Below are 12,216 nucleotides of genomic sequence, written 5' to 3' on the forward strand. Positions count from 1 at the left end.
AAACGGTATATAATATGTGTGGGTACAGTAAACGAGTAAGAGGAAAATTACAGCTAAACGCAAACACTGCAGAAATGTAAAAATAGCCATTGTCATTAAGGGTAAGAAAATTGAAAAATGGTCCGGTCATTAAGGGGTTAACTAAGGAGACAAAGTCCAAAATGAAAAGCAATAAACAGCCAGTAAACGTGGTTGACTCACCTGACCAGAGATGAAGTCCATCAAACCCAAATGAATACAAGTCATCTCCCACCCCATTGGCTCCCCAGCCTTCTCCTGCTCCAGGGTAGGGGCTGTAACCTTCTGTTACTGCCCATCCAACTCGTAGATGAGTGGCCTCAGGAGTAACAAAAGCTTCCACGTGGTCCACAATTAGTTCAAAATACCACTTCTTATATTGTGTGGACCCCTCACACGTCCCAAGAAAGATATTAGGTCTCATGCTAAAAAAAAAAGAGGTAAAAAAAACAATAATATATCTGATGGTTCTAATACACAATTTATATCATTCACTTGCAGATAAATACATACCTGGTGACATAATTAACCTTTCTGGTCTGCAGCAGAAGGTCTCTACGGGGTAACAGGTTCTCAGTGATTAAATTCTGATTGGATCTTACAGCGACCCCGTTGCATACACACAGAGAGCAGAGAACATCTAGCACCTAAGTTAGAGGGTAAGAGAGAGCAAAGCACTGTTTATTGTAAGCCTTTTTTGTAGAGTGTGAACCAATACAAGGATTGACTACTAGGTAGAAAAGACAAAACTATACCTTATAGTTTCTCCCATGCTTATCAAGCAGAGAAATAATTGATTTTATATGATTTTCCTTAATAATATTTAGAACTTCAGGGCTCTCGATCAGCACACAGTATAACACCTCCAAAATACCTACAACACAAAAACAATAAAGTTAAATGTATTAATGGGAGATGTTTCTCAAACATAGGATATAGTACATAAGACAATGAATTCACTCCTGTAGAATCAGGATGAACTGTTATTTAAGAAACTACCAAGATTTCTAGGTCTCAATGGCAAAATTCAGCATCCAAGGTTATACCACTCAAAATGTTCAAGCTTAAAGGGACATTAATCGCTAAATAAATACTAGATAGAGTGACAAATTCAAAGAAAAGATTAGTCTGAGAATAACACGTAGATGTATTTTTTTAAAGGTTAATTAGCTGTTTAAATATTGACAAAATAAGTGTAAAGTTTTAGTGTCTATAAAACAATGGGAGCTGCCATGTTGTAACTTAGGTTACCTTCTCTGCTGTGGCCAATTAGGGACAGTTATAAATAGGTCACTAAAGTGTGCAGCCAACTTCCAATTCAAACAGGAACTGAAAAGCTCACAATGTCAGAATGGAATTACAGGAAAGGGGCACAGAATAAATAATGAAAGTATATTGCAGACTATATATAAATATATGATTTATCATGTTATATTACCATCTCAAAGTGTTTAATGTGCCTTTAAAGGGACAATTTACCCAAATAATGAAGTATTTTTAATGAAAGATTGTACAATGTTATGTGAATGTGTGTGTGAAAATGTCTATACATATGTTAAGGCATTTTTTCTTTTTTTTATGAGTCTTGCTGTCTCGCTCCCTAGCCTGTTACAGTGCATGGTGAGCTTAAAGGGATAGGAAAGTCAAAATGAAACTTGCATGATTCAGATAGAGCTTGCGCTTTGTTCTCTTGGTATCCTTTGTTGAAAATGAATACGCACATATCCTACACTAGTGGGAGCTGCTGCTGATTGGTGCCTGCACACATTTGTCTCTTGTGATTGGCTAACTAGATGTGTTAAGCTAGCTGCCAGTGGTGCATTGCTGTTACTTCAGCAAAGGATAACAAGAGAATGAAGCAAAACAGAAGTAAATTGGAAAGTTGTTTAAAATTGTATGTTCTACCTAAATCATTAAAGAACATTTTGGGGTTTTCTATCCCTTTAAAGGGACATGAAACCCAAAAAATTTAATTCAAGATTCAGATAGAGAATACAATTTTAAACAACTTTCCAATTTATTTCTATTATCAAATTTGCTTTATTCTCTAGGTATCTTTTGTTGAAGAAGCAGCAATGCACTACTAGCTGAATGCATTGGGTCAGCCAATAACATGAGGCATAAATGTGCAGCAACCAAACATCAGCTCCTGAGCCTACCTAGGTATTCTTTTCAACAAAGGATACAAAGGAACAAAACATATTAGATAATAGAAGTAAATTGGAAAGTTGTTTAAAATTGTTCTACCTAAATCATGAAAGAAAAATATTGGGTTTCATGTTCCTTTAATACAAGCTTGCTGTGTTCATGCCTTGTTTTATTGTTGTACTTATCCCTCTGTCAGCTGTACTGGCGCCTGCGATTCTTGCTGCGTGCATCAGCTGCATCTTTTATCAGTGAGTACTATTGGGCACAATCCTAATAAATAAAAGGCCAAGTGTGTTTGTCCGAAGCTGTCATGCGCAGTAGAGACTGCGCATGAGGACAAACACACCTGGCCTTACCTGACAATCCATGCTGTTTGCGGCGAAAGTAGGCATGACCGACAGAAGTGTGGGTGTGGCCGTGCAGGGTCGGGACGTGGTCGGGCATGGCGGGGGCGTGGCTGGGCACGCTCGGCGCGACCAAGAGGGGAGAGAAATAGAAAGCGAGGGGGAGAGAAAAAAAGAGATAGGAAAGAGCTAAAGAGAGGGGGAAAAGCAGAAGAGAGGGGAAAGTGCAGAAGAGAGGGGGGAGAGAGAGCAAAAGAGAGGGGAGAGAGAGGGGGGAGAGAGAAAGCAAAAGAGAGGGGGGAGAGAAAGAGCAAAAGAGAGGGGGAGAGAGAGAGCAAAAGAGAGGGATGGAGAGAAAGAGCAAAAGAGAGGGATGGAGAGAAAGAGCAAAAGAGAGGGATGGAGAGAGAGAGCAAAAGAGAGGGGGGGAGAGAGAGAGCGCAAAAGAGAAGAGGGGGAGAGAGAGCGCAAAAGAGGGTAAGAGAGAGAGAGCGCAAAAGAGAGGGGGAGAGAGTGCAAAAGAGAGGGGGAGAGAGTGCAAAAGAGAGGGGGAGAGAGAGAGCGCAAAAGAGAGGGGGAGAGAGCGCGCAAAAGGGGGGAGAGAGAGAGCGTGCAAAAGAGGGGGAGAGAGAGCACAAAAGAGAGGGGGAGAGAGAGCACAAAAGAGAGGGGGAGAGAGAGCGCAAAAGAGAGGGGGAGAGAGGGCGCAAAAGAGGGGGGAGAGAGTGCAAAAGAGAGAGAGAGCGCAAAAGAGAGGGGGGGAGAGAGCGTAAAAGAGGGGGAGAGAGAGCAAAAGAGAGGGGGGAGAGAAAGCAAAAGAGAGGCGGGAGAGGGAGCAAAAGAGAGGGGGGAGAGAGAGAGCAAAAGAAAGGTGGAGCGAGAGAGCGCAAAAGAGAGGGGGAGAGAGCGCAATAGAGAGGGGAGAGAGCGCAAAAGAGAGGGGGAGAGAGCGCAAAAGAGAGGGGGAGAGAGCGCAAAAGAGAAGGGGAGAGAGCGCAAAAGAGAGGGGGAGAGAGAGAGCAAAAGAGAGGTGGAGCGAGACAGAGCGCAAAAGAGAGGGGGAGAGAGCGCAAAAGAGAGGGGGAGAGAGCACAAAAGAGAGGGGGAGAGAGAGAGCAAGGGGTGGGACCGCTGTACTGCAAAAAATGGCCCGTGTGAACGGGCTTTAGGACTAGTATATAATATGAGTTTACATTTTGGATGATTTCTAAATGTTTTTTTAATAGTCTCTTTTAAAGGGACAGTCTAGTCAAAATTAAACTTTCATAATTCAGATAGGGCATGTCGTTTTAAACAACTTTCCAATTTACTTTTATCATCAAATTTGCTTTGTTCTCTTGGTATTCTTTGCTGAAAGCTAAACCTAGGTAGGCTCATATGCTAATTTCTAAGCCCTTGAAGGCCACCTCTTATCTGTACATTTTTACAGTTTTTTACAGATAAAGGAAGTTAGTTCATGTGTGCCATATAGATAACATTGTACTCACGACTGTGGAATAACTTATGAGAGGGCACTGATTGGCTAAAATGCTAGAACTGAGATAAGGGGCAGTCTGCAGAGGCTTAGATACAAGGTAATCACAGAGGTAAAAAGTATATTAATATAACAGTGTTGATTATGCAAAACTGGGGAATGGGTAATAAAGGGATTATCTATCTTTTTAAACAATAACAATTTTCACTTAGACTGTCCCTTTAATTCAATTGTATCAAAAGCCTTTGCAAAGTCCAAGTATATCAAATCTACTGATTCCCCTTTATCTATATTTTACATACATCTTCATAGAGTCTAATTAGATTAGTTTGACATGATCCATTTCTCATAAAACCATTGTAATTTGAGCTGATAATCTTGTTTACATGAATATACTCATGAATATAATTCCTTATTATCCCTTCAAGTATCTTTCCCACTATCAATGTCAGACTAACTGGTCTTTACCCTCCTGCATCAGCCCTGCATCAGCTTTACGCCAGTCCTGGGGTACTACGTTTGAGGTTAATGAGAATTAAGAGTAGAGTTTCGTCTATAACAGTGCAGTTCCCTTAAAACCCTTTTGGGTGTCTTCCATCTGTCCCTGGAGTTTTATTTAACTTAATATTATCCGGGTTTTTTTTCCTGATATCACCTAGAGATAACCCAGTTATTGGTATGGGCTTGTATGTTCTAGTTTGTTTCAAAGTATCTCCTATTCATTCCTCTTTTGTGTATACTGAAGAAAAGAACTGGTTTAGTACCTCAGCCTTCTCCCTGTCACTGTTGCTCATGCTACACATCTCACATTTTAATGTATCTATATTTTCCCTCTTAGATTTTTTGTCATTGATATATATTTTTAGAGTTTGACTTAGAATCCTTTCCAATTCATCTTTCATTGTTTTAATGTTGGCTAATTTGAATGCTTTCTCCTTCTTTGTTTACATTCCTTATATATTTGGAATGTTGAGTCTGTACTATTTTATTTGAATAATTTAAATGCCTTTACGTTTTTTTTTTCCCTAAATTCTCTTTTTATTCCTAATTTCTTTCAAACTTTTATTTACCCACATTGGCTTACATTTATTTATTTTCTTTTTATAACAATGTGGTATGTGTCGATGTGTATATTTAGTTAACAAAGTTTTCAATGTTATCTATTTATCGTCTGAATTTGTATTAGAGTATACTTTGTCCCAATTTATGCTATTTAATGATTTCCTTAAATCATTAAATTTTTCTTTAATAAAATAAAGTCTTGGTTGAGCCCTTGTAACACTTTTAATGGAAAGTGATTTCAAACGTGACCATGTTATGATCACTGTTACCCAAATGTTCTTTGACTTCTATGTTTGATATTATTTCTGTATTCTTATAATTATATAAAAAAATATATATATATACATTTAACATTAACTAAAAGTTGGTTGCTTTGTATGACACATTAAATTAATTAAAATATGTTATTGTGTACCAATAACAGCAAGCTTGTATTAAAGGAGCAACTCCACTGACGAGGCCCATACATACCAAAATGTACGTCTGTGGTTAGCTGTACAAACCCTTTGTTCAGAAGAGAATTCCCAGGTATTTTGGGGCTGAAGTGTCCTTATAGATGTGATCAGACTGAAATAGTGCAGGAAAGTTCTCTTCAGTAAACAGGTGCACTTGGGCCAAGAGAGACTGTACCTTGGGAGGGCATCATCCAATAGGGACGCTATTGAGCTCTGTAAATCTTAGTTGACTGCTTCTGGTTTATATTTTTGTGTATTCTCTCAAAATCACTTTGAAAATCATAAACTAGGTTATCAAATGATACTTAAATTGATTGAAATGGTCTTGAATTGGCTAAAGGTAGTGAGAAACTTTGTGAAATACTTAAAGTGAAGGTAAACTTTGATGAATGAAAGCCCAGTTTTCAAAAAATACTATTAAAAACAGGAGCACTATTGTTCATCAAAGTTTAAAAAGCAGCCATTCTTCACAGCCGGAGCAGCTTCCCCCGCACGGAGATCCTCTCTTCACACCTCAGCAATGACTAATCCGGCTTCCTCCAATCACGGCATGGCCTCAGGCAATGATTCCCCTGGGGGGAAAGCCATGATTGGAGGAAGCCAGATTAGTCATTGCTGAGGTGTGAAGAGAGGATCTCCGTGCGGGGGAAGCTGCTCTGGCTGTGAAGAGAAGAAAGGTAAGTTTTTAAACAAAACGGCTGCTTTCTAAAATTTGATGAATGAAAGTGCCCCTGTTTTTAATATTATTTTTAAAAACCAGGTTTTGATTCATCAAAGTTTACCTTTACTTTAATTTGACTCTCTCGATGGATTGGAATAAACCCCTCACTTATAAGCTAGCTGCAAATATCAGGTAAAGTAAAATAGTTACAGGAGATGGTAACCAGAATAATTTCTTATAAAAAAATAAAATTACTGAAATTGTAAAGACTAGAAATCTGTTTATGACTCTAATAAGATTTTCCAAGTGTATCAGTCCATTACCTGATGAAGCTTCCAGTCTGTCAAGTTTACTCACAACCCAATCAAGGTTATTAGAGAAAAGGGCACAGTTGGACCGGTTCCCTCTAATCAGAGCCGCTGTGGGGCACCAAGAACAAAAAGTTAATTATTCCAGAACAGAACGACTCTATTTAAGATTAAAACTCTATGGAAGTTAACAATGCATTTATGCTATTTAAATAGATCAGGAGCTGACAACTGTAATATGTGAGGATTGGAAGTGAATTATAAGTGAGAATGATATCTGGTCTACATGAGTAAAGGTTAAAGGGATACTAAACCCAATTTTTTTCTTTCATGATTCAGATAGAGCAGGAATTTTAAGCAAATTTCTAATTTAATCCTATTATCAATTTTTCTTCATTCTCTTTGAATCTTTATTTGAAAAAGCAGTAATGAAAGCTTAGGAGCTGACCCATTTTTGATTCAGCACCCTGGGTAGCACTTTGTTATTGGTGGCTACATGTAGCGCTACCCAGGGTGCTAAACCAAAAATGGCTCCCAAGCTTTCATTACTGCTTTTTCAAATAAAGATACCAAGAGAAGGAAGAAAAATTGATAATAGGAGTATATTAGAAAGTTGCTTAAAATTGTCTGCTCTATCTGAATCATGAAAGAAAAAAATTGGGTTTAGTGTCCCTTTAAATTCCAACATTGTCTTCAATTAATGTACATTCCCTTTGTGTATCCTACAAATTCAGTATTCGATTTCTAAACTGGGACTCCTGGTGCACATCACAGACTGATAATACAAGGGGATTCCTCATCAAACCTGCATCTCTTCTGTGTATCTGTGTAAGTGAAACGGTGTCATTCAGGCAGAGGCACCTGAATGATACCGTTTCACTTACACAGATACACAAAAGATCTGCAGGTTTGATAAGGAATCCCCTTGTATTATAGGGACATTCATGAATAACATGGAGTGTCTGTTTTTTTTTTTGTATGTTTTTTTTTTTCAAATACACTTTCTCTCATTAATATATGTGCCTTGTGTATCTCCCCAACCCCCCTCCCCTTCTTCTAATCTACTTAGCTAGAAACACTTCTACTCCCCATGTCTGTTCCCTCATCCAAAACTTACATTCAGGGCCGGACTAGGTATAAAAAAGCAGCCCTGGAAAAAATTGAAGACCAGCCCTATTTTCTCTTGAGTCTATAGAATGCACACGCCCCATTTGTCTCATAGGGGATTACTGAGATACTCCTTCCCTCAATATTCTTTCAGATTGAAATGATATAAGTTTATATTTTAAGAAATGTAAGATTGTTGTTATATAGGCAGCCTACAACCCAATTTAATCCATAAATCCTTTTAGCTGCATAAAAATGATTATTTATAGTGTGATCTGGAGAATACACTCGAAACAGTGTGTCATTCTGTCTCACAGTGTGACTTGACCGGACACTAGAAAACATTCAAAGGAAGGCTACTAAATGGCACATGGTCTAGAAAATAAAACGTACAAGGAAATATTTTGTGACCTTAATACTTTTAACTAAGAAGAGAAAACAAAAGAGGTGATACAGCAGCACCACCACCTTGAATTTGTACTGGCCATCCCCAGCTTCTGCAGCCCACCGGGAAAGCTCCTGGTAGACCAATCCGGCCTTGCTTACATCCCAACCTAGTATCCTACAGATTCACCATTACACTTTTCAATGGGGACTATTTCCTCGTACCACTATTTTCTTCTTCATACTCTTGCTATCTATAATGTCCCATGCTCAGATCATATTACTCACAAAGACCATGTATCTGACTTCTATTTCCCTTCTGTATTATAACCTTCTCTTTTAGATTGTAAGCATGAGAGCCTCTCTAAATATAGGTGACTTTATATAAGAGCATATACCAAGGCATACATAATAATACCATAGCAAGAAAATTCATACCAAGAAGCTCATAGAGCAAGTTTACAATTTCTTTCCATGATTCTGCAGCTTCTTCTCCAGCAAATTCTGCAAAATGTGCAGCCGTGCTGTAGATGTTGAGTCGATCTATACAGTCCAGGACCAGGGCGATGACACCCTATGGAAGACAGAGAAGAAAAACAGTGGTCTAAAAACACAAGGACTTGATAATCAACACTATATTTATATTCTTCTACTCTCAGTCTTTCACCTCCTCCTGGAAGAGGTTCTGGCGGTTCTTGAGAGAACGTAGCTTGGTCTGCTTTTCCTCATGTTGGAGCTCTTCTTCTGGGTGCTGGAAATAGCCAATTAGATCCTGTAGGGTAAGGATGACCATGTCAATAGGGAGGGACACAGGTTTTGCTGGTTTGTTCTTTGAACTCAAGCTGTCCAGGCCCCTGGAAAACACAGAAAACCAAAATGAATAACCTCTAAGATGCATCCTGCACTGAGTTAAATTGTGAGTTAAGCTGGACATTCTAAAACAAAAATAGCAGACAGACAATCAATCTATCACATTAGAGCACCTATATTTTTGCATTGCTGCACCTATATTGCTATGTGTTTAAACCCTGAAAAAGGGATTAAACTCAGCTGCAAGCCTTGAAGCTGCTGAGCAGGATATGACTGGTGATTGGCGGCTACTTTTCTGGCACACTTGACTGGCATACCGGCCATGTACTGCTCTGCTCTTAAAGTATTATTTTATCTATGTGTTTTTTGTCATTCCAGTGATTAAAGAAACATAGTAAGCTAGTGTCAGTGATGATTTAGTAATGTTTAAATTAGAATGTCTCTTTACCAAGAATTTCTCCAAAAGAATTAAGTAAGCTTGATATTTTTTAGTTTGTTACCTCCAAATTAGCAAGACTACCCTCATAATGGGAATACTTACTTGATAAAGAGACTGAAGAGCCCAATTGTGCTGTATATCATCCGAGCAGCCTGAGATTCCTCTCTCTGGGAGCGTGACAGAGATAGAGCATCATCCATATGACCTTCTTGGTGAAGAATAGCCTGAATAGACAAAATGAGACATCAATCAATGGGGTGAAACCCAACAGAAGTCTTTCACCTCATCAATGAAGACAAAATAGACAAGCAAGAAAACAGGTCTCACCTTACGCTTTGGGGGCCCCAAACGCACAACCTTGGAATCTGCTGCTGCATATGTGAGCCACAGGCTTGTTTTGACATGTTGCACAAAACACATGGACTCTCCATACTTGATCTCAGCAGGACCCATCCCTTCAACATCTCTTTTAGGAGAAACATCTATCTTTTCCTAAAGGTTATTAATCATATTGAATAAATTAAAGGGCGGAAAGCAAAATAATTAAGTAGGGCATATGAGGGAAAGTAGTATTTGCTATATAGTGAAAGTACTATTAGTTATAAGTATCAAACTTGATCTTAGCAGATTCCATCCCTTCAAGGAAGGGTGAAAATGACTAAACAAAGACAACTGTGGTAGGGCATATGGGAGAAAGTAGTATTAGCTGTACTTTGAAATTTATGGGAAAACAGATCGAGAAAGTAATAAGGGAAGGAAGGGCAGGGAAGGAAGGAAGGAATTAAGGAAGGAATGAAGGAAGGAAGGAATGCAAAGAACGAAGGAAAACAAGATGGGTTAAAAGGGAAAAAGAGGGAGTGTAAAAAGGGAGTAAGTGAAGAAGTCATCCTTTAAGAAAGTAGAGAAATCAAGACAAAGAAGAAAAATCGATCAACTATTAACAACCAGGAAATTAAATCCAACAGCAAAAGACTCTGTGAGAGGATAGGACATGTAAGACCCCTCTCACCTTGGAAGGCCGAAAGCAAAATGCAGTAGCCTTAGTGTTTGCTCTCTCTGGTTCCATCAATATCATCCCTTTTTCCTCCTCAAGTGCCAGATACCTTCCAGTGGTCACGTGCCGCACACGGAATGGCTGGCCCCATCTCATGTGGCTCCCACTCCAGCTATAAAGACATTAATTAATTCTATATATAGCGTGAAGCCTTTTGCATATACTTAATTCTGCTAATTTCCCAGCATTTTAAATCTTGGCTTGGCAGAAATTAATATTTTTGCAACATAGGGGTTGACCCCCAATTTTATATAAAAACATATCAAAGGACTTATCAAATATACCCATAGATTTGAATGGTGAATTTCTGTAGAAATCTATTAGATACATTTTTCTAAAGGATTAGGATCAACCCCATAATTACCTTATTCTCAGGGGCTCAAGGCGCCATAAGGAGCGAGCTTGTGAACATACGCTCCCTCCCTCGTAATGAGGAAATCTGCCAATAGAGAGATAACAATTAGTTTTAGGATCTTCACAACCCTTAAAAAATGCCCTGAGATGTGTAACATACCTGCGCTGCTCTTCTCCTTGGTCAGTAGAGGAGATGGTCAGACATTCATCCATATGACCATGGTAGAGACGGAGGACATGTCCACCGGTCAGATATCCTGACAAAATATTCCATTGTTGCAATGAACCATTATATTTTATGCTGTCAACTTTTCATAGCATGAGGGTAGTGTTCAACTTACCTTCAGATATCTCACAACCAGAGGTGATTGGGTTCATATTCCAGAGTGTTTGCATAAAAGAGGCATCTACTTGGAGGTCTCCGCTGGCAGTGGAGAGATGCTGGAGAGAAGAAAGAGTAAGAAATAAGGAGAATAAATCATGAAAGTGATGTATTACAAAAGAGAAAATAGATGGGAAAACAAGAAACAAAGCAGGAAGAGAAGGTAGAAAAAGTAGTAAGAATGAAGCAAGATAGAAATCAATAAAGAACATTAATCAGTCAACAAGGCTTACCAGGTATCGCTCTGAGGACACGCTGACAAGAATCAGATCATCTCCTACACGCACCTTCTCACCTTCTGAACGCTGTTTGGATGCTGGGTGTATGGTCCACCAGCAAGCTTCTCCTTGTCACCAAAAGTCACAGCAGATAGAAGTCAGAAAATACTTTTAAATCTATCAAATATGACCTACTACTGGCCAGAACAAAACTCGGTTGACTACCTTTGTAGTGATTTGGAAAACATTTCCGCAATACATTACTCATTAGGTACCTATGGAGCTAATTTGCTTAGCTTTTAATCACTATCCCATGTTTTATTGCAGGAGTGTCCTCACTTTTTTTTTATATAAAGAGCCAGTCACTAATGGTTTAAAAAAAAAGATAATGTCTCAAAAGAAAGGTATATTATAATTATATTGTTAGTTAAAGGGACAGTATACTGTAAAATAGATTTCCCTTAATGTGTTTCAAATTACTTTTTTTACCAGTTGCAGAGTATAAAATGTATGAGAATTAGCTTTTTAAGGTTTATTTGTGTATATGAAATAGCTGATTTTGTGTTTTGAAGCCACAACCTAATAAAATTGGTTGAGCTTGTAGGTATAATCAGATCTCATTACTTTATCACATTGTGTACATATACATGTGTCTTTATCTTATATCTGTAGGTATAATCAGATCTCATTACTGTATCACACTGTGTACATATACATGTATGTATCATATATCTGTAGGTATAATCAGATCTCATTACTGTATCACACTGTGTACATATACATGTGTCTGTATCTTATATCTGTAGGTATAATCAGATCTCATTACTTTATCACATTGTGTACATATACATGTGTCTTTATCTTATATCTGTAGGTATAATCAGATCTCATTACTGTATCACACTGTGTACATATACATGTATGTATCATATATCTGTAGGTATAATCAGATCTCATTACTTTATCACATTGTCTATATATACATGCTTCTTTATCTT

At 38.3% G+C, this 12,216-nt stretch overlaps 1 protein-coding gene across 1 annotated transcript in view; it reads right to left on the reverse strand.

Moving 5' to 3' along the window:
- RYR1 (ryanodine receptor 1) overlaps positions 1-12,216 on the reverse strand; it is a 250,295-nt gene that overhangs the window by 166,598 nt on the left and 71,481 nt on the right. The window contains 13 exon segments of the mRNA XM_053721620.1: positions 202-443; positions 532-665; positions 774-892; positions 6,486-6,581; positions 8,400-8,535; positions 8,629-8,815; positions 9,313-9,434; positions 9,538-9,702; positions 10,220-10,376; positions 10,629-10,703; positions 10,779-10,875; positions 10,960-11,059; positions 11,234-11,346. Coding sequence (XP_053577595.1) covers positions 202-443; positions 532-665; positions 774-892; positions 6,486-6,581; positions 8,400-8,535; positions 8,629-8,815; positions 9,313-9,434; positions 9,538-9,702; positions 10,220-10,376; positions 10,629-10,703; positions 10,779-10,875; positions 10,960-11,059; positions 11,234-11,346 — 1,743 coding nt within the window.

This window comes from Bombina bombina, chromosome 7, assembly GCF_027579735.1.
Source record: "Bombina bombina isolate aBomBom1 chromosome 7, aBomBom1.pri, whole genome shotgun sequence".
Classification (NCBI taxonomy): domain Eukaryota; kingdom Metazoa; phylum Chordata; class Amphibia; order Anura; family Bombinatoridae; genus Bombina; species Bombina bombina.